The sequence below is a fragment of the Panulirus ornatus genome, chromosome 32 (assembly GCF_036320965.1).
Source record: "Panulirus ornatus isolate Po-2019 chromosome 32, ASM3632096v1, whole genome shotgun sequence".
Taxonomy (NCBI): Eukaryota; Metazoa; Arthropoda; class Malacostraca; order Decapoda; family Palinuridae; genus Panulirus; species Panulirus ornatus.
The window spans coordinates 24,682,863-24,710,286 of record NC_092255.1 but is presented as its reverse complement, the minus strand read 5'-3'; the positions used below and the strand labels follow the sequence as shown (position 1 = coordinate 24,710,286).

Sequence of the window (27,424 nt, the reverse complement as noted above, 5' to 3'; positions counted from 1 at the left end):
CCCAGAACGTTAGCCCCCTCCCCCACCCTGTGACTCTCTTCGGCTTCCATGGTTCCATCCGCTGCTTCCTCCACTTCCAGATATCTAAAACACTTCACTTCCTCCAGTTTTTCTCCATTCAAACTTACCTCCCAATGACTTGTCCCTCAACCTTACTGAACCTAATAACCTTGCTCTTATTCACATTTCCTCTCAGCTTTCTTCTTTCACACACTTTACCAGACTCAGTCACCACCTTCTGCAGTTTCTCCCCCGAATCAGCCACCAGTGCTGTATCATCAGCGAACAACAACTGACTTACTTCCCAAACCCTCTCATCCACAACAGACTGCATAATTGCCCCTCCCTCCAAAACTCTTGCATTCACCTCCCTAACAACCCCATTCATAAACAAATTAAACAACCATGGAGACATCACGCACCCCTGCCACAAACCGACATTCACTGGGAACCAATCATTTCCTCTCTTACTAATTGTAAATATGATAAAAACTTTTCACTGCTTCTAGCAACTTATCTCCCACACCATATACTCTCAATACCTTCCACAGAGTATCTATATCAACTCTATCATATGCCTTCTCCAGATCCATAAATGCTACATACAAATCCATTTGTTTTTCTAAGTATTTCTCAAATACATTCTTCAAAGCAAACACCTGATCTACACATCCTCTACCACTTATGAAACCACACTGCTCCTTCCCAATCTGATGCTCTGTACATGCCTTGACCCTCTCAATCAATACCCTCCCATATAATTTCCCAGGAATGCTCAACAAACTTATACCTCTGTAATTTGAACACTCACCTTTATCCCCTTTGCCTTTGTACAATAGCACTATGCATGCATTCTGCCAATCCTCAGGCACTTTACCATGAACCATACATACAATGAATATCCTCACCAGCCACTCAACAACATAGACACCCCCTTTTTCAATAAATTCCACTGCAATACTATCCAAACCCACTGCCTTGCAGGCTTTCATCATCCGCAAAACTTTCACTACCTCTTCTCTGTTTACCAAATCATTCTCCCTTACCCTCTCACTTCACACACCACCTCGACCAAAACACCCTATATCTGCCACTCTATCATCAAACACCTTCAACAAACCTTCAAAACACTCACTCCATCTCCTTTTCACTTCACCACTACTTGTTATTACCTCCCCATTAGCCCCCTTCACCAATGTTCCCATTTGTTCTCTTGTCTTACGAAATTTATTTACCTTCTTCTAAAACATCTTTTTATACTCCCTAAAATATAAACCTGCACAGCCACTTGCAACTGGTATTAACATAATGGCATTCCCTTTCTCTTGGTAATAAACATTTGAAATGTGAATCCGAATGTCTCTAATGATCTTTATTTTTCTCTCTCCTTCCTTCACTGCCAATGCTACCAATTATGGTTCTTGGACTTTCTATATACTCCATTGCTATTAAATTCCATTTCTCATTTTTCTTATATATTTGGATTTCATTCAACATAAGCAGATTCCTGTCTGAGTAAGGTCTTAGTAAGGTTTTGAGGGTGTATATACATATCTGATGTCACTATGGCTATTCAAATGTGTTTAGGGAGAGAGAGAGATGAGGAGGGAAGGTCATTTCCTGTTTGCTGATGACAATGCTGGTGGCAGATTTGAGTGAGAAACTGCTTTAGTCACCTGAGTTTGGGAAAGTATGTGAAAGGAGAAAGTTGCAAGTAAATCTGAATAAATGGATGGTTATTAGGTTTACCAGAGCAGAAAAACAGGTTACTTGGAGTGTGAAGTTGAATACAGAGAAGAAGTGAAATGTTTTAGATACTTAGGAGATGACACAGATGGCAACAAATGGAACCATGGGAGCGGAAGTGAGCCATAGGATGGGTGAGGGGGCAAAGCATTTGGATACATTATGGAAAGTCTTGAAAGAAAAGTCACTGCATGTAAGGGCCTAGATGGATATATGGGGTCCCTACATGACTAAGAACAGAAGAGAGTACATGTGGTGGAAATGAAATGTATAAGGACAATATGTGGTGGGAGGAGGGATGATCAAGATGACCGATTAACAAATTATAGGTAAGAGATGGGTGTGGTATCAAAAAGAGTATGCTTGAGATATGAAGAGGGTGTGCTGGAATGGTTGGACAGATGAAGAGGATGACTAAGAGGACATACATGTTGGGAGTGGAACGAACGAAGAAAAGGGTTGGGGGAAGACCAAAGAGGGGATGGATGCATGGAGTGAAAAACACTTGAGTGTTCAGGTATGAACATGCAGGAATGAGTGAGGTGAGCAATAGAATGATACAACTGACGTGCTGTAAATGGGCTGAACCAGGGCATATGAAGCAGTCAGGGGAAACCAAAGAAAGGTCTGTAGGCCCTGACTGTGGAAAGGGAACTCTAATTCCAGTGAATTACACAAGACATATACATAAATGGTTGTGAGGAAATCAAGCCATCTCTTTATCTGATCCTGTTGCTCCCTTGATAATGCAGGTCACGATGAACAAGTTTGTCATTTCCCATGTAAGCAATGTAGTTTCATGAACATATGAAGAAATATCTTCAGTCATTCAAATTCAATCTGTAACTTTTATGCATCCTGCACTGAAACCAGAGCCCCCTATCCACAGCCAGGACCCACAAACCTATGCGTGGTTTCATATGTCTTGGTTTAACCCAGTGAGAGGATATCCTCCCCTGTATACCACATCACTCAAATTTGCTCCATCCCTGCCATGTCTCACAATCTCTTGCATGATCAGGCCCTAAACACATGTCCTTAGTCATTCTGTTCTATTCATCTACCACACCCATACCCTAAAAGTACTTCTTTACATATATTTTACCAATTTTTTTGCTTAATTTCACATTATGTTCTCTGGTTGCTCTATCCTCACATCTCTTGAAGAACTGTTCACCGTTCATGTCACTGTTTTAAAAATGTTTGTGATCTGGTCACCCCTCACTCTTATCTTTTCCACTGTGAGGAAATTTAAAGCCTCTATCCTTTCCCCTGTAACTCAGTTCTCTTAATTCTAGTCCATCACTGTCTTCCTCTGAACCTTCTCTGTTAGTTCTTTGTGCTTCTCTACGTGCAGTGACCAACCTCAAGAGGCATATTCAAGTTTTGACCTAAAACAGGATACGAACAGCTTGTTAAGCATTTCTTCACTCATATACATGAAAGTAACTTTAATATATGGAAAAAACAGTTTGTCTCTTTAACTATCCTCTTAATAAGGGAAACTGGCAACAGCTTAGGGATAATGTCAATTCCTAAGTCCTCCTCACGGACATAATCCTGAAGATCATTTTCAGCAATAAAATAATCATACTGAGGCCTTCTTTCACTTTGTTCCATTTCATTTCTATATATTTGCATGGGCTGAATTTCAGCAACAATATATCAGACCAACTTTGGAGTTTGTTTGGGTCTCCTTGTAACTGATGCAATCCTACTCACTGTCCATTTCCTCTATGACTTTTGTATCAAGATGATCAAGAGGAGTAAAGATTCCAGAATAGAACCCTGTAGCACTCCGCTGGTCACCTTGACCCATTTGGAGAAGGCTCCTCTGATATGTGCCCTTTGTTCCTTTCCAGTGTAATAATCATCTATCCACTGAAGGAGTTTTCCACCTCATTCCTACCTGGTGATCCAGTTTCTAATCTACCAACCATGCAGTATAGTTTCAAATCCTTTTTTCAGTCCAGATACAAACAATCCAGTCCCTTTTGTCTATGGCAGAGCTCACTCTAAAGCAGAATTTTTTTTTGTTCAGCCAAACCAATCAACTGACAACAAAGTAAACTAATTCCCTCATTAGTCATTTTGAGAATGGCAAATAAGGCAGGGGATGGAGCATGGACAAAATCTACAGCAAAAACAGCAGCCAGACCAATTGAGAGATTGACTTAAGGTGTATGACAGGAGGAGTAAACCCCTAATGACCACCCTACTGTAATGGCCACCTGTGTGAAGTGCACACATTGCATATGTTCATGATGTGGCCCTGTTTCCTATCCTTTTTACCCAGATGAATTGAACTTTTTTTTCACTTTCCTTCTATCTTTTTGGCAACTATCAAAATACTTTGATTTTTTCTTATGGGTGTGGGGTCCCTATAAGCATGGAACCTGCAGCATTTGCTAATGATGCCATTAAGCAAATCTGGCACAGACCCATCTCTCAAATGTTTTCTTTCCATATTTGATCACCATTTTCATTGTTAGTGTGGTAGCGACAGGAACAGATGAAGAAAGGCAGCATCCAATCTTTAACTGTCATCCCTAATGCTCTGAAACCATGGTTCCCTACCTACAACCAGCCCCCATAGACTTTCCATGGATTACCCCAGATGCTGCACATGCCCTGGTTCAGTTCACTGACAGCATGTTGACCCCTGTATACCATATAGTTCCAATTCAATCCATTCAGTGCATGCCTTTCACCCTCCTGCATTTTCAGGCCCCAACTGCTCAAAATATTTTTTTCACTCTATCCTTCCATCTCCACTTCGCCCCCCCCCCCTTCTCCTTTTTTCCTAAACTTCTGACACATTCATCCTCTCTGTAAACCTTCCCTCACTCTTTCTCCCCAAATGTCCACACCACTTCAGCATACTCATTTCAGTCCTAACAACCACACTCTTTTTATTACCATACCTCCCTCCTAGCCTTTCATTACTTAGACGCCGCACATGCACTCATTCAGTCCATCGACAGCACATCAACTCCTGTATACAACATTGTTCCAATTCACTCTATTCCATGCATGCCTTTCACCCTCCTGCATGTTCAAGCCCCTGATAACTTAAAATCTTTTTCACTACATCCCTCCATCTCCACTTCAGTCTTCCCATTCTACTTGTTCCCTCCACTTCTGACACAGATATCCTCTGTCAACATTTCCTCACTTATTCTCTCTATATGTCCTAACCATTTCAGCACATCCTCTTCAGCTCCCTCAACCATTCTCTTAATTACCCCACCTCCCTCTTGCCCTTTCTTTACTTACTGGATCAAAACACATCAAGCCACATTCTGTCCTTAAACATTCCATTTCCAACACACTCATCCTTCTCCACACAGTCTCCAATGTTGTAAATGTCATTTCAACATATTACAATATCCATTACAGGCACTTAACACTTACTCCTCCACTGACCTAGAGTGACATGCACCCATCATCACACCTTATGGCCTATGCCTGGTTGAAGTTTAAAGTGGCCAGCTTCTTAAGCTCTGCAGAAGCTCCCAAGACATCTTCAAGTTACAAAATATGGTGGGTGAGAGAGATAGCAACAATGAGGTAGTGGGATTCAGGTATATGGTTTTGACTTGGAGAATATATTAAAAAAAAATTGATGCAGATATGAGAGTATATGGTACATACAGAGAAATGCTAAAGTATAACCCTTGTTATGTGTTATCTGTTGAAGGGGAAAACTTTCAGTTGTTAATGAAAATAGTTTACATTTTGAATGAGAGTTGAGGAAGACAGAAAGGTTTCTCCTTAGCAAATATAGTTACCCAAGTAAAGGGCCGTGGGAGTTTACTATATGTCATAACAGTGATATTAAATGGTACTGCATTACAGTAGAGGGTGAAACTGTTCAGGAACTTTTAAGAGTTGCTGGGACATAAGCAAGATAAGACTTACCTGCAAGGTTTACACCATTGGCTCTGTTGCTCCAGTCCATATCTCGCACGACATTTCTTCATATTAGCTGAGGATGAGTATTATAGTTAGACACTTTCAGCTCCCAATTATACTCCTATATCTCACGTTACTGTTTAAATCATGACCTTTTCCATTTTCACAGATAATGACAACTCAAAACATGCTAATAGCAAATAGATTGTATATATCTTAAGAGTAAAAAATTCATGCATTGAGAGCAATGTAATTCAAAGCAGATTCCGACTTTTATAGTCATGTTCATCTGCAGTGTTATTTTCATAACATCTTCATTTGACTCTCCCAGTGGCAATGTAGTGAAGCAACATGACAGTGACAAAACCAAATGATGGCATCAACCTGCCGGCTTAAAAGATGCTACTGAAAATAACAGTGGAGATTCACGAGGCATTCGCTCGTGACTAAGATGACTAATGTCAGCAAGTAGTTAACATTCAGCCTAATAAGATGGTATGGAAAAATATAATGGGTAATTGTAATAATCAAAATGGCAGAAACATTCGGCAACAGTCCAATTAAGCAACGTCCACCAATTAAGAAAAGAGAAATATGAATGTATATGCAAACAGGCAGCAAAAAGACAAAAGCAAACATAAAATAACATTCAAGTAAAAGTTGACAATAATAAGTAAGTTAAGAGTGAAGCTAATGAGTAAAATTGGAACCTTAACAGGCAGACAAACGAGTGGTTGGGGTGATCTGGGTCCAAACTTCAGCTTGCACTACCTCCTGCTAGGGACACAGCAAGAGGAGTAGCAGCAGCAGGATGGACGGGTCCCCCAACACACCTCGCAGCCAACCATGATTGGATATGAGTTGCTTAAGAGGAAAGGCTTTTGTGTGCGGCAGTTAGCTACCTCCATCTTGGGTTTTGTCACGGTTACGCTTCTTCTTTTTCCCCTGCGAGTAATTTTGGCGTGAGGACCACCCTGGGTACATCTGCATGTGAAGCTGGCGTTCTTTGCGCGCCAATTCATAGTACTTGGCCTGTTCTTCGCGGCTTAGCGCATGCCACTGCAGGGAAAGTTAAATGAAGATTAGTGATTGCCAACCCTTGATAAGGGTACTTGGCATCAGGGCTGGGCTACCGGGAGCAGCTGCTGTGTCAGTGACAACTTCCATAAAACAGTATCAGCAAAATATTGCATGCTTGCAAGTCTAACCAAACTCATTTCTTCCATATGTCAATTGAGAAATGAGTGTCAGGAAAGCCTAAGCACAAACAATGATTGTTGATGCTGCTGGAAGAGTCTTTAACACAACCCCTCCATCTATGCCCAGCCCTTACATGAGAGAACAATAAGTCATTTTCCTCTACCTCCATCACCAGTCTTCTCTTTCTTTCTTTTCTTCTTTTTCATCATGCCATAGTTATCCCGCGCGTTCCATCCTGGATACATCTGCATGTGTAGTTGTCTCTCCCGCCGTGCCATTTCATAATACTTCGCCTGCTCCTCTTTGCTCAGCGCATGCCACTAAAGCCAATACACAATCAATAACGATTAGATTTGGCAGTGGAACCCATCTTTTACCTTATTCATTATCACTAAAAAACATTATTAATCCATTTCTCCGTTATAAGAGGCCAGGGTAATTTTTTCTAGACCCCAATTTACTGATGTGAAGGTGTGCCTGGCTGCAGTTCCCATACACAAACACACACACTGTTGGCTGGGCAGAGCAAGTCTGCATAACCACTACTACCATTAGGAGAGTAATGATCCACATTAAAAAATATATAAAACAACTATTCCAATATAAAAAACATATGTAAGGAATAATAAAATACGTAAGTGAAGCATGCAGACAAACCTTTCTTCCCAGAATCTGGTTGATGGCAGCACTTTCCTTGAGTGTGCACTCTGCTACTACCTTGGCTCTCATCTCCTTCATGTACAACATGAAGGCATTCAGAGGTTTCTTGATATGTGGTTTCTTGTCTGCAAGACCACCAATGCTGCTGTTAACACTACCTTTATGTTACAAAATATTCTTACCCTTAACCATGAGTAAAAAGCATACCTTCTGTTTTAGTAATCTAAAATCAATACAGCTAACCAATCACATCCACACATCTTTTAGTGTCATCACTGATCTGGCACACATGGATTTACTTAAGGCCATGATGCAATACAAAGCAAACATGATTTGGGATTATGTATAAAATCTTTGTTAATTATGGACTGTAAGAACAGCAATACCTACCTGACTGGCACAACTCTCATCTAATGCCCTATATTCTTTTATGTATCACCTTCCAAATACTTAACTTTCCAACCATATTCATATAGATGTATCATGAAATTGGTCTGTTCAATATTGATGAAAAAAAAGTTAGCCACTGAGCACTATACTATAGGGCCATCATTGAAAAATGAAGGATCATCTCTGCTTTAAAGAAATAGCAGTATTCTAACTGTTTTATATATATCTATTCCCTCCTCCAGCCAGTGCCCATGTTGAGGGTAAGGTAAGTGAAACTGCATCAGTGGTTCATTGGGTGTGAGGACTGCATAGATTTATTTGCTCTCTCTATCTCCTGTTCCAGCTTCTGGTAGTACTTTATCTTTTATCTATTCAAGAGATGACCACACCAGGTATTTCTATGATTAACTTTTGCCTATGAAATCTACAATCCTGTACTGCTAGCAAAATGGGACTAAAGAAAAAAAGTTAAAAGAGATTTGCTTACAAAAAAGAAACTGTCAAACAAATAATTAAAAAAAAATAGAAACATCCTTAATAATAAATTAAAGCCCAATTAAACATTACTGATAAGAAGAAATAACTTTTTTATATAACATTCTAGAGCAAAATCTACATAACAATAAAAATCTCTGTAATCATGTAACCTACAAAAACTGTATTAGGACTAGAGGTGTTCTTGATATCCTTTACTAATTTTACAGCTCTCATTCCATAAATAAAAGAATAACTGGTGACTGAAAACTTTTAGTACTTGTTTCTTATAATATATGGCCAATCAAAGTCATTTAAAGAACATAAGTATTTTAGCTTAAAAGTGATGATATAGTTCTGTTCATGATGTCACTATTCTGATTTTGAAATTTTCTTCTTCATTCACATCTTAGAACCAAGCTGCAGGTGTCGTTCCTCTGATGTTTGAGGCCAAAACGTAAAGGAATGCACTCCCCCTGAGATCCTGGCTTACTTGGTACACTTTGTGGTAGATACATCTTTAGTTTGTTCATAGAACAGACATCTCAAATATCTTATCCACAATATTCTAATGCTAATGCTCAAAGGCACTGTGTTTATGGATTTCCATGTAACACTGATGAGTATGAATCAGTTATACAATCCAGACTTGAATACTATTCTGCTTTGAATCACTTTCCCAGGCAAGGGGTCATTCACAGCCTTCACTGTCAAAATAAAAAAATACAGAATTGGCTGAAATTACTTAAACTCTTCTCAATAGCACAGATGATAAACACATACTTGTCTGAATAATTCACATATGGAAAATTTTGGAAGGCATAGTCCCAAGTCTTAATCAAAATATAATTCCTTACTGGTCTGGCATGTAAAATAACATCAATAAGATCCAGACATGCATCAGATATAAGAAAAAAGTTTTATGACCAATCTCATGAAAATCTTACACTATCTGTCTGGAGTTATGGATGAAAAGTAAGATATTGAATAACACATGACAAATTTCTATAAAGTGTACCTGATAAGCCAGGTGTTCAGCATCATGTCAGAGCAAGAAATTCTCCTAAACACAATCTATAATTTTTTTCTCTATTATTCTCATTCCATATGCAAATCCAGGACTTTCCTGCTGATCAACTTAAAAATCCCCATTGTAAGTTCTTTCATCTCAAAAGATGGAATTGTTACTGCTTCTGGTACTATCCTGATTGGGCCTTTGGCATTTTCATCAGGCAACTGATTTGGTTCATTGCATCTCTTTGAAAAGTTATAATACAACATTACAGTCACCTATACACATACATACATGTTCACATACATACATACATAAATGCACACATTAAATGCCACTCATAGTGTGTGTGTGTGTGTGTGTGTGTGTGTAAACATACCAACAAATTACATGAAGATAATACATCACTTCCTTCATTTCCTAATATTTGATTTGTGCCGGTATCCCCAGCATATTTATCGTGCACCCCATGCTCATTCTGTTAGCCTTAACACGAAAGGATTACAGAGGTCACAGAGGGTCTTAGTCAGACCCCTAACACACTTCAGAAAACCATAATATAGTTACTCATTTACCTTGCTTTATGGGTATTCTGCTTAACTTGTTGGTATGATTCACTCACAAACTTGGAGTACTTTAAACTGCTTAAACATAGAATTATAAGGTAATTCCTAGTTATAATTACCTATGGTCAGACAAACGATAAAGAAAGACTGATATAAACATAAAGTACAAAGCAGAAAATGATCTACTTACCACCATTCTTAGTTTCTATCATTTGTGTTTTATCACCTGATGGCAAGCTTGGTTTCTGGTCCAATGTGTGGTGTCTGTAAAGAACAAGAAATGCTTCTGTGATGATACTAAAATAAATCTCATTACTAAGCTCAACTTCATCAACCCAAGGATGTGTTATACTAATATACCTTGAATAAAACTCACAATACAGCCACAATACACAAGATAATTTCATATTTTGACTGGGTTTGCAGTTGCAGAACTCACTTTATGTTTGCCACAATCCTGACTCTAAATTCTTTGGACTTGGATTTCAACTCTTATTTCCTCTACAGTGTATTTAGAGAAGACTCAGAAGTTAAATATTTGCATATATGGTCTATTGAAAAATATATTTGCCATTTATCATTCTTCTATCATTAAGTTTTCTAACCAACATGCCATGTCAAAATTTTTACTTTCTTCCCGTCACACATAAAATCATCTGAAGTTACACATCCATTCAGTCTTACACAGGTAGAGTCAGGTATTCTTGATATGACTTTTTAAATTCATCATTTGCAACGGGTTTGAAAGTGACAACCTGGATAATGAGACCCATTAAAACCTGGAGCAAAACACATTGATGAAAACACTGAAATCATTTGCATTTTCACACATGAAATACTTTAGTCTTGGCAATTCTTTACACACACACACAGACACACCCATCAGCACTGTAATCTTACATTTCATACCTGTATCAATAACAAGGATTGACTCTGGATTCTTTATCTTCAACGGTTTATTACAATGCCATACTCGCTTTTTTGTGGAAGGTGAGAATCTTATCTCGGAGAGAGCAAAAATGGGTATGTCTGAATGAATAGTGGTTTCAACAATGTTATATGGTTGTGATGCATGGGCGATAGATAGAGCTGTGTGAAGGAGGGTGGCTGTGTTGGAAATGAGATGTTTGAGGATAATATGTGGTGTGAGGTGGTTTGATCGAGTAAATAATGAAAGGGTAAGTGAGATGCGTGGTAATAGTGTGGTTGAGAGAGCAGAAGAGGATGTATTGAAATGGTTTGGTCATATGGAGAGAATGAGTGAGGAAAGATTGACAAAGATGATATATAAGTCAGAGGTGGAGGGAACGAGGAGAAGTGGGAGACCAAATTGGAGGTGGAAGGATGGAGTGAAAAAGAGTTTGAGCGATCGATCGATCGAGGCCTGAATATACAGGAGGGTGAAAGGCATGCAAGGAATAGAGTGAATTGAAACGATGTGGTATACTGGGGTCGACGTGCTGTCAATGGATTGAACCAGGGCATGTGAAGTGCCTGGTGTAAACCATGGAAAGTTTTGTGGGGGCTGGATGTGGAAAGGGAGCTGTGGTTTCGGTGCATTGCACATAACAGCTAGAGACTGAGTGTGAACGAATGTGGCCTATGTTGTCATTTCCTGGCGCTACCTCGCGTGCACCCGGGGGGGGGGGGGTCATTTCATGAGTGGCGGGGTGGCATTAGGAATGGATGAAGGCATCATGTATGAATATGTACATGCGTATATATGTATATGTATGTGTATGTATATGTATGTATACGTTGAAATGTATAGGTATGTATATGTGCGTGTGTGGGCGTTTATGTATACCCGTGTATGTGGGTGGGTTGGGCCATTCTTTCGTCTGTTTCCTTGCGCTACCTCGCTAACGTGGGAGACAGCGTCAATGTATAATAGATTAATAAATAACATTCTTATATACATCCACTGTACGTACATTTCTAAACAAGCCTGGGGCACAATTTCAATGCGTGCCTTAGGCGCTCTTTCCCCTAGATTCGCCTAGGTGTGGTCCTAGCTATGCCAGCAGCAGTGAGCTGTGGCTGGCTCGATGACTGTCTCTGTGATTGCATATATTTCCCCTCATATCACACATTCTTCACTACCACCACAACTATGATTACCAAGCTACCAAAGCCATAATATCTCCTTATAACTTACTATGATATCTTCATTACTACCACCGTTAAGCTGCCACTGCCATGATATCTTCATTAATACAAATGGGTTACCAGTCATGATATCTTAACCATTAAAAGGCTACTACCCCCATGATATCTTCATCACTACCACAACTACGTTACCATTGCCATGATATCTTCTTCACTACCACCCTCATGATACCTTCACTACCACTAAGAGGCAACCACTGCCATCATATCCACAATACTACACAACTAGACTACACTGCCATGATATCTTCTATCACTTACACCACAACTATGATCATGAGTTCCATGGACATCATCATCACCAACAACAACCATACCTGCGAAAGCACGACATCCACGTCACCCACCGCCACCTTCATGGTCGCTGGGAGGCACAAGGCAGAGGCTGAGCAAACATACTAAATGAGAAAGTAAAACTCTTCCTTAATTACGACACTCCCCTCCTCTAGAAATCCCCCCCCCCCACTTCCACCCCTACTGACTATTAATATTTCTTCCTTTTCTGCCCTTCAGCTTGAACTCTGCCGAGTTACACGAGCCTTCTTCGTTTCATTAACATTAATCTTACTTTTCCTGATGTCAGTTATAGTTTCAACTGTACCTATGATTATATTTCCGCTTCTAATATTTGCATTATTCGAACGATCTCCTAACCCTTGTTGATCCTGGTATATATCTCATATTTCGTTTCAAATTTCTTTCCCACATCTTTTTAATTCTAAGTTTATCTGTTGACAAAGTGTAGGTGGAGGAATGAGCTGGGTGTAGACATGCAGGTAAAGTTACTGAAGTGGGTGTGAGGCCATATACGTGGAAGAAAGAAGTGGGATTAAGGAGACGACGATATGGGTGTGGACATACAGGTGGAGGAATGAGTAGGGCATGGACATAAAGGTGGAAGCATGAGACGGGTGAGGCAGGACGGATGTGGATGCCGCGTGGGGGTGTGGGTGGAGGAAGTGGTGTCGTCGACATCAACGCTGATACAACCCCTCCCGGCAGGGCGGGCGGCTGCTGGGTGGCTGGCGTCGCTCCCCGGTAAAGGGTTACGGCGGTAATCCAAGACGCGCGCCGCCCGGGGATACGGATATATTGACTCTCAATAAACACTGAAGTCACCGGCCTGTAAGATCTGGTTAAATGATTACCCCCACTCCAAAATCAGAGCCACTTGCACGTGTACGTGTTTTATGTACACATTAAACAATGCCATACATTTTAATGAACCACCTCTGTCACGCGCTATGGAAGACATTAATACCAGGACATTTTCCTTGATCTTCCTGTATTTAGTAAAACAACTGTTCTTCCTTCTCCTGAACATCCAAGTCTACATTTTTGAGTAGAGTATACTTTCATGGCTCAATCATTACAGTTACGAGCCCTAGGAAGATCTTAAAGCCGAACCCATATATTGGCAGTCTTTAGCAACTCTAAATTTCAACACCATCCATGAACACATAAGATTACATAAATATTATCCAAATAATTTAGAAATGTAGTTTGATATGGATGGAACTTAATGTTATCAAAGAAACATTCAACAGCTAAATTTCTTTCTGGTAAGGTTCACAAACAAGTATTTCAACACCCGTCAACATAAACATGATATAAAAAAAAAGAGTATAAGTATTTTGTTAAATTATTTACTTTATTTTAGTAACCCTTTAAAAGAAAAAAAATCATTTTCTACGATCCGGACGCAGGAAAGTTTTCTTTAACGCCGCAGTGTCTCGACGTTCAATAATTAGGCAGAATCTAAAAGGTAGACAAAATAAAAAACGGGACTTGTTTTCTCAGACATACAGAGCTACTGGGACGTGACTAATCAGAAGGCCAAACTCCCCCTTTCATCACGGATCACTTGTGTGGCACACTACTGTTTCAGCCTTCCAAGTTTTATTTCAACATACGCACGTACATACATACATACAGATACACTACAATTTAGAATCTTTATACATCATATAAAAAGACATTCAACACATAACATCGTCTAGGTAAACTGTCTAACTCTGGGTGACATTTATTAAATTATTTTTACAGGACACTTTAATTTACACGGGATGAAATTCTAATTAGCCCGAACGTCCCCCCTCAACGTGGTTTCTATGGTTTCTTAATGAGAGAATTCGCTTATTATCCCACAAGAAGGTGTGACACGTATCCTCCTCTGACGTAAAAAGAATTCAGGGCTTTTTTTTCTCTTCCACATGTTTACCATGAGAAATTTACTGAGGAAAAATTTAATTTAAAACAATAAAAACTGAGTTATGAAAAAGTGTGCATTACTTCTACGTAACTGGTGATAAGATAAACAATAACACCGTATGACTGTTAACTACAGGCTAAAAAGAGAGTTTTACCCTCATGTTGTCCCGTACCGTCTGTATTACTGATGACACTAATAATACAATTATTATTATCATTAATACTATAAACGTTCTTATCGAAAAATTCAAGGTTTATTTAGTCAGAAAATACAAAATCATAAGTACATATATACATTAGGGACACTGGGATACGTCAGAGAAAGTGTATCATAAAACAGACTACAATCAATAAACCTAAATTCTACGATGTTGAGACATGATTGTTCTAGTAAGGGTATGACCGAGCACGGATGGGATGGGTGAGCTTTCGGTCTTAAACTACAACTCTAGGACAAGGGATCTCTGGGGGCCAAAATGTGACGGTGGCGAGATGGTGCAGTAGCTTGTTCTCGAACTGTTGGACGAGGTCTAAGTGACGGTTGGGGAGATTCGAGGTGGACGGACGTGATAAGCGCCTCTTTGACAGCTGATGAGAGGCTGAGGGAGGTGTTATATGCCCCTTTCCTGTGCATTTACAAGCAGACCCTGTTATATGATGGAGAGGGAGGAAGACCAAGCGGGGGAGGCAAAGGTATGGCTTGGTGAGGTTTGCAAGAATGAAAGTATAGATGTTCCGGCATTCAGTCGCAAGGAATCCAAGCGTTCTAATTCTACAGGGAATACGTTTGTGATTACCTATTTGTACAGTAAAGGGAGAGAGTCTTACAATCGCGGGGCCCTATCTCTATGATCAAACACCTTTTGAAACTTTTGTATGCTGTCCGCAGGTACTACTCTATTCTTTATTCTAATTGCGATATTCCTACATCTTTCAAAGACCTGCGCACTATTACTATCAAGCTGATTTAAAAACAAGTAGTTCGCAATCGGTCACCTCTCACTCTCCTTTCTTACATACGGAACAAATTCAAGGCATCTTAGCCTTTCCCTGTAATCACCTCTTCTTATTTCTAGTACCGTCTTTGCCCTCCGCTGGACCTTCTCTATTAGCTCTTGTGCTTCTTTTGGTGCGGTTTACCAAACTTGAGAAGCGTATTCCAGTTTCGACCTTATATAGGTCGTGTTTATGTACATGTGTGCGACACACATGTATACAGACCGACTTATTTTGAAGTGGTGTAAGAGGGAGAACTTACCTGTGGCTGTTGTATTTGAAACTTAAGTGTAGGAGGTACTTACCTACGTCTGGCGTAAGTATTAGAAGTGTAGTGTGAGATACTCACCTGTGGGTAACGTAAGTATTAAGACGTGTTGAAATAGTGAGGTACTTCCCTGGACTTGTCTAAAGTAACAGGAATGTAGTTTTGAAGGAAAACGGTGCGCCTGTTGCTGTCGTATTAAGAAGGTAGTGTGAGGTACTTACCAACAGCCGTTCGAAAGTATTAAGGTTGTGTGAGGTACTTACCTGTGGTCTTCGTAAGTGTTAAGATGGTAGTGTGAGGTACTTACCTGTGGTCGTCGTAAGTGTTAAGGTTGCGTGAGGTACTTACCTGTGGTTGTCGTGCGAGGTGTTTGGCAGCTCTGCCTTGGGTGAGGCGACCAGGGGGTGGGTGAGGGGCGGGGTGAGGCCCGGGTGAGGGTGCATCAGCCCGCTCGGCGAGAACCTGTAACCGTTAAAACAAACTTCACTTAACTTCATTAAACTTCATGGCAAAAATCAATAAATAAGGATAAAATTAACTATATGTATAATATACAAACTGTTTTTACTAATCACAACATATAATGACTTTATGATTTATAATAGTAAGTAAATCTACTTCACTGTATCAAAGGCTTGCATATAAACAAACACCATCATAATGCAAAGGCTAAACCAGTAAGTGGCAGGGAGTTTCTTCAATCCTGGTTAGGCATCTACACACATGTGCCTTAAACACACTATCTGTATTACTCATTACACTTCAGGTAACTATCATAGAATGAGAACACAATGTACCAAGTTGTTCAAGTCTCGATAATAAGTCTACAATTCTTTTTAAGGTAGATTAGTGTGGTTAAGTTAGGGCAAAAAACAAAATCTTCAGTGATTAGCGTTACAGTACTGGAGCTTAAAATGTCGTTAATTTAGGTTTGACTCTTTTTTTTCTTTAAGGTGGCTGACATGACATGTGCAAATGCGTGCCCCAGTGATGGCATCCTATTTGAAAGTTGAGAAACATAAATGAGAGAGAAAGAGAAGAAAAGGGCAGTAAGGTAAGGTTATCTTCGCTTTTATACGCAGTATGTTCAGACGGAAATATCTCTTTCCTGCCTATAACGTATTTACCACTTCTTCACATCAATACATCCAACATGTCCTTCATAACTTTCCTTCATTTCAGATTATCAAGGCAAAAGAGTTGCGTTCAATCAGCAATGGACTGACAGACAGTGGGGGGTGAATAAGGATGTTAGCAGCAGCTGGAGGCTGCACACTGTGGCAGCAAGAGCACTTACTACATCTATCACACCTTCCCTAACGCAGACACTTTGCAGGGGGGGGGGGGGGATTATTTTAAAACTAGCATATGGAAAGTCTGAAACGATGCTCTACGGCAATAATGATGAAACCCACCATCTAACACTGGTCATCCATGAGCTCTAAAGTGATGTCTGACTGTATATGGTAAACAAGAATGAATCTGTGACAGTATTATGTTACAATATTACGAAATGCAGTGTAAGACCTGTCAACAACAGGCATGCTTTTGGTCTGTCGCCAGGCCGGCGCCAATGTCTACCGCGAAAAATTAGGCACTGGCTTTAAACTGGTCGGTTCAGTCACAAGAACACGGTTAGGATTAAATGAAATATTCATCTACACATCACTGGGAAGTTCTTCAAACCCTCATGTTGCAAGTCTGGAGAGGAAGCCACGTGAAAAGTTCCAGCCCCATCACACAGTGCCACTCATCTCTCTCATGCGACCTACTAGGAGTCCTTGCTTAACTGTAAGAACTAGACTAAATGGGTCGCAATCCGAGACATACGGAGGTAGACCAAGACTTACTGTGAACATTACTGAACTCACCAAAGGCTACATATCAATGTTATTCGCACATGTGATGCCTCTACGTTCTGACTTGGCAGCAATACTATGAGCTGACCTTCTTTTCTTGCAAAATGTGCCTTTTGAACGCTACTTCCACCTGTATCTAGGAGTGTGCCCTCAGTGAAATGTTGAAAAAGTGATTCCCAGAGTTCGGAGGGTACAGACATTTTCTGCCATGGACGTTTCCCTCTCAGGCATGTTCCCTCAAGCATTCTCCTACTTTAAATTACAGTACGACATTTCCTCTTTAAAACCGTACACATCTAGTACGTACCTGTAGCATTAACTTTTTTTTTTTTTACAACTATGACACGTGAATCATATCTCCCCTAATTCCACCGAAAGACCAATTATCTTTCAGTTTCCAAGATTAAGCTTGATCATATGACGTGCAAGGTTTAAAAGAAATCTATCCTCCCATGGGTCTTTTTATGTTGAAGTGAAGTTGCAATGCTCATGGATGAACCGTATGAACAGTGTTCGTGCAATGACCATGAATCACAGTATGTGGGTCAATCATGCAGATATCTAGACTGCGACAGGACAGCATCTGTGTTAGCAAGGTTATAGGTTTACTAAGAAAGCAGAAAATGCAGCCAGATTCACAGACAGATGAACACTATAAGATCAATACTACTGGTGACCTATGCATTACATACCTATATTCCTATATTCCATATGAGGTGGTGGGGGGATGGGGTGTGGACTAGTGTCTTCCAACTCCACTCTGTATGTGGCATTTGTTATGGGGAATACGGCCGGGAGTGGAAAAATATCCTAGGAAATCCCGTCCTACATTCGAATATGATGATGCCTCTTTGAATATCTAATTAAATGTTAGCAGCCTCATCCGACAGTCCAAGTATGTATAACGAGTATATAACATTGTGTACATAAAATGACTTCAACAGAAAGAGAAGAGAGAACTAATGCGATGGGTTAGAAGACAGGAAAAGCTATAAATAAGACAATGAATCCTGGACTCAAGTGATGATGTTTTTATACGTTCTATATACCGAAGGAGTAAACGTTTTACGATACCAGTAATATTGTTCTTGTTAGTTTAGTTTAGTTTGGGTTAGGGTTAGGTTACTGGGTTAGACGAAAAGTAGTTTAGTAATCTACGTTGATATCGGAGCTTTATTATCACAATTAGGTCCGAGTACCTTAGATAAAAAAAAAAAAAAAAAACATGGTATCGTAACATTATCTTGTCCATACTTAAAATCTGGCGTCATGTTACAAGTTACATTTTAGTGCAACTTCGGAGAAAGTGTTCGGCACAGTAGCTTAGTTTTAAGTGTGTGAGTGCCTTATGAATCATTGCGCTGCTTTACGTTAGGCCAATGTGCAGAAGTTTATCCGCACAAAAATGATAAATGTACGGTTTCTTGACAAACCTAATTGTTTAGCTTCTTCCAGAAAAAACAAAATACACTTTAATGTCAGTAATTCAACATTTACTTTCACTGTATATTCTTCGGAGGAGCGTTAGTTTCGACGTATTACAAAATTTATTTTGGCCACTGCAACTGCTACCCCGTCTATGACTTGAGTAAACATTCTAAGTTTACAAAGTTAGTTATTAATCCAATAGTCTGGAATTTTTGTATTATTACCTGGTGGCTCAACTAAAAACATTATTTGAAGTAGAAAAGTGTAGTTTGTTTCCCTAACACTGTATTCGGTAAAGGAAGTGACCTGCAAAATCATAACATAGCCTAACTATCCATACAACACAACCTAACTGTACCCATCACCTAATTGTGGAATCAAAGTCGGCTACGTACCCGCTGTCTAATTACCTGAGTACGTAAAGAGAAACACATTACAATTACATTTCACCACCGACATGTGGTACAGATCTATGCATACATAGTCCCGGTTGAAGCTGAAGTTCCACAAAGAGACATGGAAATCTGGAACGGTGTCCAGTTTCCCCTTGAATTACTTAAAAAAAAATAATTTTGGAGGTTCGTCTTTACTGTGTTACATATGCTTAGATGCTCCTCTGATCAGTCCAGCTTTTTTGACGCCGCGACCTTAACTACAATTCAAAACTTCACTGTTTTAGGAGAATTTGTCCCCTATGTTAATGAATTTCTCCATAGTTTGTTCTGTCATATGTACAGCCGGTACTGCGCTGAACAGTCACGGGACTAGATGTTCACCCTATCATCTCCTACTGTACCTTTCTGATATGTAATACAATTACATGGCCGTCCTCAGATATCATAGTACTTTTCTTAAAGCTTCCCAGTACAACACATTTGAACTGATAATTTCTATTTCCACATGTCAATATCGACTTGGGCCTGGTGAAACTAAGCTGTACGGTTGGTGATATAGCTATAAGATACAAAAGAAGGGAAATAATAAAAAATGGAGAGGGTTACCAAAAAATAAGGACAAAAGAAAAAATATACATAAATAATTCATAAACATGTTAATCCGTCAGAATTTGTGACTTTAAAAAGGTAATGTATAAAAATCGTATGTTAGATACAATGTGAATATAAGTAATATGAGATTCTGTTTAAATTAAGATGTGTATATGTGTGTGTGTGTTTGTGTGTGTGTGTGTGTGTAGTGTCGTGAGTGCGTGTGTATGCTGAACGTGTGTGTGTGTGTGTGTGGTGTGTGTGTGTGTGTGGCACTAACCTGGGCAGGGTGGTAGCTGTGGAGAGGGAGAGTGGTGAGGAAGGGTAGGTGGTACCGCAGAACGGGGCGGTGGAGGTAAGCGGGTGGTGGAGCATGCGGGCAGTGGGCCTGCAAATAAAACAACACACATACCAACATCAACCAACCAGCTCACTACTGCTGCCACCCTCACCCGCCTACACTCACTAGGGGAGGGGTGGGAGGGCCATCACTACCTAGCCTACAGCACATGTATCATGCTTTGCCTGAGGCCTACATCATGCTCTTGTTGAAGCCTATACATCATGCTTCTGTTGAATCCTGCCTCACATCTATCATGCTTCCATGGAAGCCTAATTCACATTTTTTTCATGCTCCTAAGGAAATCTACTTCATAATGCTCATGCTCACGTTTTCATGAAGCCTACATTACATTTTTCATGCTCCCGTTGTAGCCTGCATTACATTTTTAATGTTGTTGAAGCCTACCTCACAATTATCATGCTCCATCTTTCTTGAAACCTACAACATATTTTTCATGCTGTTGTTGAAGCTTACTCGACACCTCATGCTAATGCTGAGGCCTATATCACACATCTTTTGTTAACATGAAGCTAAGGCAATACACATGTTGAAATATACTTCATTTTTTTCAGGGTTCTGATGAGGCCCACGCGTTTCTTACGCTACTGATAAAGGCATCCCCCTCGTGCTTCTATTCTTTTCGAAGCCTAAATCATACTTCTGAGGCTTAGGTTTTCTTGAAGCCTACTACACCTTGCTCACATGAAGGCCTACACCACACCTGACATGCTCCTTGCGTACTTGAGCCTCAAGAACCCAGATCATTCCTTATGCTCCTGTCCAAGTCCATTTCATATCTTGCACCTGATGAAGCCGACATATAATTTTCATACTCCTGTTGAAGCCTATAAATAATTCTCCTGCTCCTGCTGAAGTCTACATATAATCTTCATGATCTTGTTTGAAGTCTATATCACATCTGCCATGTTCTTTTCAACGCCTACCACATCAAACCTTCCAAGCTCACTTTCTCTTGAAACCTACATCTCACTAAAGTGGAAGCCTACATCACTTCTCTTGCCCCGATGAAGCCTAGATCAAATTCTCAAGTCTCCTGTTGATTCCTACCTCATATTCTTCATTCTCATTCTCTCTTGAAGCCTATACACTCCACCAGCTCATATCTTACTTCACAATCTTCGTGTTCTTGTTATGTCTGAAGCCTACATAAATGAATTATAAGCCATTTCCTATGCACCTGTTTGAAACCTATATGAGAATTCTTATCCTTCTAGTCTACGCTACATCGCGTTCTTCTAAAGAAACGTCCACTATAATTGTGCGTTCCTGTTGAAGTCAACATCAACATTCTTATGCTCCTGCTACAGCTTATGTGACACCTCATGCATCTGTTTTGCTAAAGCTCACATCATGTATTTCAGCGTCCACGTAACACCTCACATGCTCCTGCTGAACCCTACGTCACACTTCTCATGCTCCTATTAAGACCTACATCACACTCCTCATGCTCCTTATTCTGTTGAAATCTACAACACATTTCTCATGCACGTGATGAAACATACAACACATTTACTCATGCTCCTGCTGAAGTTGATCACATTCATCATGTTCTTGTTGAAGCTTACATCCCACTTCTCATGCTCCTGTTGAATCCTAGATCCAAATTCTCATGCTCCTGTTGAAGCCTAGATCCCACGTCTCATGCTCCTGTTGAAGCCTACATCCCACTTCTCATGCTCCTGTTGAAGCCTACAACCTATCTCTTACGCTCCTGTTGAAACCTAAATCCTACTTCTCATGCTCCTAATGAAGCATACATCCCACTTCACATGCTCTTGGTGAAGCCTACATCACAATTCACATGCTCTTGGTGAAGCCTACATTCAACTTCTCATGCTCCTGTTGCAGCCTACCTCATGTTCCTCAAGCTGTACATATGAAGCTTACGTAATGCTTCTGCTGATGCCCAAAACAATTCACATGCTCTTTAAGAAACCCGAGATCACTTCTCATGCTCCTGTTGAAGCCTATAATACATCTCACGCTCCTGTAGAATTCTACAGCACACTTTACTTGCTCCTGCTGAAGCCTAAATCATGTTCCTGTTAAAGCCTACATTACACCTCACATGCTCCTCATAAAACCTACATCACACATCTCATGCTCCTGTTGAAGCCTACATCACACATCTCATGCTCCTGTTGAAGCCTACATCACACGTATGCTCTTGGTCTGTTAACAGTAGCAACTTCCTCGTATGTTTTCTCATCCAGTTTTTTAAAGTCGTCGGTGGCCATGTTTTTTCTTTTTTTTAAACGTGTTTCCCCTACAATCACAATTAACATGTTTAGCTAAATTTGTTAAAATTCATGCTGAAGAGTCTCGGGACCTTAATTTCACTTTTTCTGGCCTACTGAGCACAAAAACATGCTAATGAATTTTGGTTTCTGGAATTTTTGAAGAGGATAAGGAGCGGAAACGTAGCAATGGATAACGGGGACTTCTATCATAGAGGAAAATGAAAGGAGAAACTGCAATGGATAACAGGAAGTTCTATTATGGAGGATAAGGAACGGAGACTTTGCATTGGCTAACGGGAAGTTCTACCATACAGAATGGAGACGTAGCGATGGACGACAGGGAGCTCTTAACATACATGTGCAGCACATCCTGCACGCCTCACCGTAACTCATACAAACCACAGGAAGGAAGGATTTCGGTAATTCAAAGTGGACGGGGGTCGTGGAAGGCACGCACGACGTTACGACCCCTGAGCACGAAGGTACGACTCCCTGAGCACGAAGGTACGACCCCCTGAGCACGAAGGTACGACCCCCTGAGCACGATGTTACGACCCCTGAGCACGATGTTACGATCCCTGAGCATGACGTTACGACCCCTGAGCACGACGGTACGACGCTTGAGTATAATGGCTAGGCCAGGCCATCATACCTAAGGGTAGTGCTCAAGGATCTTATCGTCCTGCTCAAGGGTCGTAGCGTCGTGCGCAAAGGGTTAATGGGAGAGGAGGGCCCAATGAGGATCATGAGGAAACATGAGAAACAGGATATCTGATGTGAAGTAAGAGTGGGAAAGCTAAGCTGAAAAAAAACTGGAACCACGAACGTACGTTGAACGAGATTAGGAAGGTCTTCGTGACGAAAAACGTTAGGAAAGCCAGGCGAACGTTAGACACTCCGAAAGAACGGCAGGGAACGGTTCGGTAGAGGACCAAGCCCTTCAATGGTTGCTACAAGTCCCCACAATAGGATTACAGGGTTAACCTATGATGTAAACATTCAGAATTACAGGTATGGTTTACCTTCCAAGGTTACCCGTGGTGTAAACCTTCAGCAAAAGAAACACAAGTTCTGTACACCATCTTCCAGGAAGTATACTCAAAACTGTATAAATGTTCTTCTCTTTTGTCCTCTTATACTTTTGCCCATCAATGTTGTAGCGACAAGTTAACTAAGGTGTAGTAGACCCATAGCAATCACTCCAATAGGCACAACAAGAGGAAGACCCCAGTAATGATTGTAATAACATGTAAACGAAGATGTAGACCCAAAGTACACTCATAGTGATGACTCCGATAACATGTAAACCAACGCGTAAATTCACAGTAATAACTAAGAACACGTAAACCAATATTTCTCATAAAGAATAAAGACATTTTTGAGTATCACCAATCACTCTCTTGTAAACCCTTCCGAAGATCACATCCATCGAGACAACATTACCAATACTAACAACATTAACTCCACAAAACTTCAAAAAGTTTACGAAGTTAAGAAGAGAATGAAACAGTGTTGATGACACTGGTTCTCCATGCCTGGAGTGTACACACAGGAGGTGTAGTGAGAGAGAGAGAGAGAGAGAGAGAGAGAGAGAGAGAGAGAGAGAGAGAGAGAGAGAGAGAGAGAGAGAGAGAGAGAGAGAGAGAGAGAAGAGTGAGGACAGGATGGTGGGTATAGGATGGTATAAAGACTTCCTATGTTGCGCGACACCTACACTCGCATACGATTCTTAGCTGTTAAGTAAAGCTACGAGAAATTTCATTCTCTCCAGCTACAAGGTAATACACACAAACTGTGAGGGCCTTACTGATGGGAAATACCCTTTAAATAACGTCAAGTACAGAGCCATATCTATCACCAGAAACATGCGAAATGACAAACAAATACAAAGAATTCTCTCGAGCTCCACAGAGTGAATAAGGAAAAAGACTTGGCTATATAATAATCCCCAACGACCTAAGCCAAGTGAGGAGTTCGTACAAGGGATGACCATAAGTTTTTTAGGCTTCACAAGTAAGGCATTCGAATCTAAGTTTAGAAACTAATTCTGACTCTTTAGAATTCACTGCTGCGTCCCCACCTCGAACACTCTGCTCACTTTGGGGTCGCCCTACTTGGAAACCACAGAACAGAACAGTTTAGCCCGGCGACCTACCTAACACGATCCCCGGGCTCGTGAACCTAAGCCTGCGAGAGCCGTTCCAATGTCCTAAAAGTCATGTAGCTCAGGAAAAGTTAAGAGAAGATCAAATATAAGTAGTCAGGAGTTCCTGAAGGTTGCGACATCCTTAATCTGGGCGTTGTCTAGCTGGTCATCAGTCTGACTCCAGTCACTGTAATGGACGCAAAATGTGAGGCAGGTACAGAACGTCCTTCAACAGGATCGCCAACATATGGAATGATCTTCCAGCTGGAGCAGTTACAAACATCACCAGAGGTAAATCTAAAGACAGACCAGGCCGATACCTCGCCTCAAGCCCACGAGTAACGCTATTTGAGCCTCAACAGATTTATAATAAATAATAATAATGATAATAATAATAATGACAATAATAATAATAATAATAATAATAATAATAATAACAACAATAATAATAATAACAATAATAATAATAATAGCAATAACAATAATAATAATAGTAATAATAATAATAATAATAATAATAATAATAATAATAATAATAATAATAATAATAATAACAATAATAATAATTTAAAGTTTACAGGCATTTATCCTTAAGTTGTGTATTTCTTTTTCGTTTGTTTCCACATCAAACAATGTGTTTCTGATCTCTTCCTCCACCATACACAGCCTGGACGGGCGTCAGTATGGGCTGTGTGAGTCGAACCTCCTGACAATGTCAGGGGAGGAGGATGACGTGCGACTAAACCATCTGGGAAAATAAAATCGTCTGTGACGAACTGTTTTTCCGTGCAGAAAAGAGCCAGTTCAGGTGAGGTTGGGAGCGGTGACCCACTGTGTGTGTGTGTGTGTGTGTGTGTGCGGAGGTCATGACCTACAGAGCCCGAGACAGACAGGCTGGTGGGCGGGCGGGTGTGGTCACCAAGATTGTATTCACCAGCAGCTGGTAATGAGCCTCTCCACCATACCCTCCGCTACCCACATCCATACTCAGCCACCCGTCCCTTCTTAAACCTCCCCCCGGTGCCTTGCCCACGTCCCACCGACCACCTTGCCTCACCCCCTGACAATACAAGCATCTGGAGAGCTTTCTCCTATCTTCAGTAGAAGTACCGAGACACCCTAGACGGCGAGGCTGAGGCCACCATGGGCATGACTCTGGAGAAGTCATGTACACGGGAGAGAGGGGCCGCCGTCTGGGGGGTGTAAGGCTCGGGTTGGGAGGACCAGCTGTCGAAGGTGAGTGAACCCCCCAACATCGCTAGGGCACGGGGGTTGGGGTCCACCACTGGCGGAGGGCCGGGGATGGCTAGGGCGGGGTCGGGGGAACAGTAGTGGGGTCAAATCGACAACCCCGACTACCCAGAGGCTACACAATTGGGGTCTTAAGTAGGGAGAGTACGGTGGGGAGGGGAAGGCTGCTCCGACTTCAACAGCGACAGCAACAATGGCCTCAACCTATACAATGCCAAGCGTTACTGTAGCTCTTCGTTCACTTAAATGGTCAACACCGATAACTGTACAGCTTCTACCCAGAAATACCCGCTCATCTGCAAGGTAATGGTCCTTATGCTACATCTAAAGGTATATAAAGGTATATATAGGTATATCTTGAGACTGTATACTAACATCCTGCAGTAACCTATGGTCTGGTGTTAAGGATGTTTACATGGGTCCGGTAGCTGCTACGCTCTAATGCCGTCGTCTGCCCAAGTAAACACGACACACATTCATGTGACGACATACATATATTCCACGTCTCGTTATGTTGTTCAGTCGAGACGACCTGGCCTAGAAAGAGGTCAACTCCATGATCATGACAATTATTCGACCTTTACCCTGGCACTGAAGGTCACACTGCCCGTCATGTGGCACACACCAGATCCTCTCGGATCAATGTGATCAGCAGTCAAAACTGGAGTTATGGCCGCGACGCGATATATGAATGGGTAGAGAGAGAAAGCGAGTCTTATTCAAAACCCAGAGGCCTCGCTGCACTGGAGGGAAAGACTTGTTCCCTACAGACGAAGACACGGGGGAAAAACAGGCCACAACACCTGCCCTGCTCCTAGGCTTGAGGTGTACTACCATCTGGACACACGAAAGAAACTTTTAAGTATCCAAAAATGTACGTGGGACACGAGAGGGGCACCGGAAAATGCTGCCAAGATGTTGAAAGATCAGGTGCATGCTTGTGGGGAAATACTGGCCACATTGCATACATGAAATCATATGCTATAACACCTGTGAAGTACAGGCATATATAATGACACAGACATAAAATTCAGGGACAAAAAAAGTCAGTCAAAGACGATTCGCTACTCATCAACTTTGTCCAGAGAGTTCAAAGCTAACTACCACAACTGGTGATAAGGAATCGCCGACTGTAATGCTGGCTGTGAATCAGAAGTCTGCGCGTAGGTAGGATTGCCCCACTACTCTACACAAACTGGCGTCCCACATGATCAGACGGGATAAACGTATTTACATCATCACATCAGTCAAGGAGAGGGGTAGGTGGAGGGAGGGGCATCGGTGTGGGCAAGACGCTCACCACATCAGGGATCACGAACGGCAAATACAACTTTAACCCCCCCCCCCACCCCCCTAGAGGAGCGGCAGAAAGAAGCTTTAACGTAATTGGCGGAGAGTCCAACGTCAGCATCCATTCTTACGTCAGGCGTGCAGGCAGGGGTTACATGTGTGGCGGGCAGGGAGGAACAAGAAGGATGGATCCATTCTATTCCTCCCACTTAATAAACGATCGAATCCCTGCGGTGCGTGAGGAGGGGGGGGG

General features: G+C 41.1%; 1 protein-coding gene across 10 annotated transcripts in view; it reads right to left on the bottom strand.

Annotated features, from left to right (window-relative positions):
• The window catches only part of pan (transcription factor pangolin), a 649,800-nt gene that overhangs the window by 32,206 nt on the left and 590,170 nt on the right, over positions 1 to 27,424 (bottom strand). For 6 of the 10 annotated variants that reach the window (XM_071681257.1, XM_071681258.1, XM_071681250.1 and 3 more), the window contains 6 exons: positions 20,161 to 20,268; positions 15,956 to 16,069; positions 10,154 to 10,227; positions 7,519 to 7,646; positions 7,025 to 7,181; positions 5,668 to 5,734 (listed from right to left, as the gene is read on the bottom strand). In XM_071681257.1, coding sequence (XP_071537358.1) covers positions 5,668 to 5,734; positions 7,025 to 7,181; positions 7,519 to 7,646; positions 10,154 to 10,227; positions 15,956 to 16,069; positions 20,161 to 20,268 — 648 coding nt within the window. Of the gene's footprint in view, positions 1 to 5,667; positions 5,735 to 6,563; positions 6,721 to 7,024; positions 7,182 to 7,518; positions 7,647 to 10,153; positions 10,228 to 15,955; positions 16,070 to 20,160; positions 20,269 to 27,424 lie in introns of all 10 variants that reach the window. The other 4 variants (XM_071681251.1, XM_071681254.1, XM_071681255.1 and 1 more) reach the window with 3 other exon arrangements.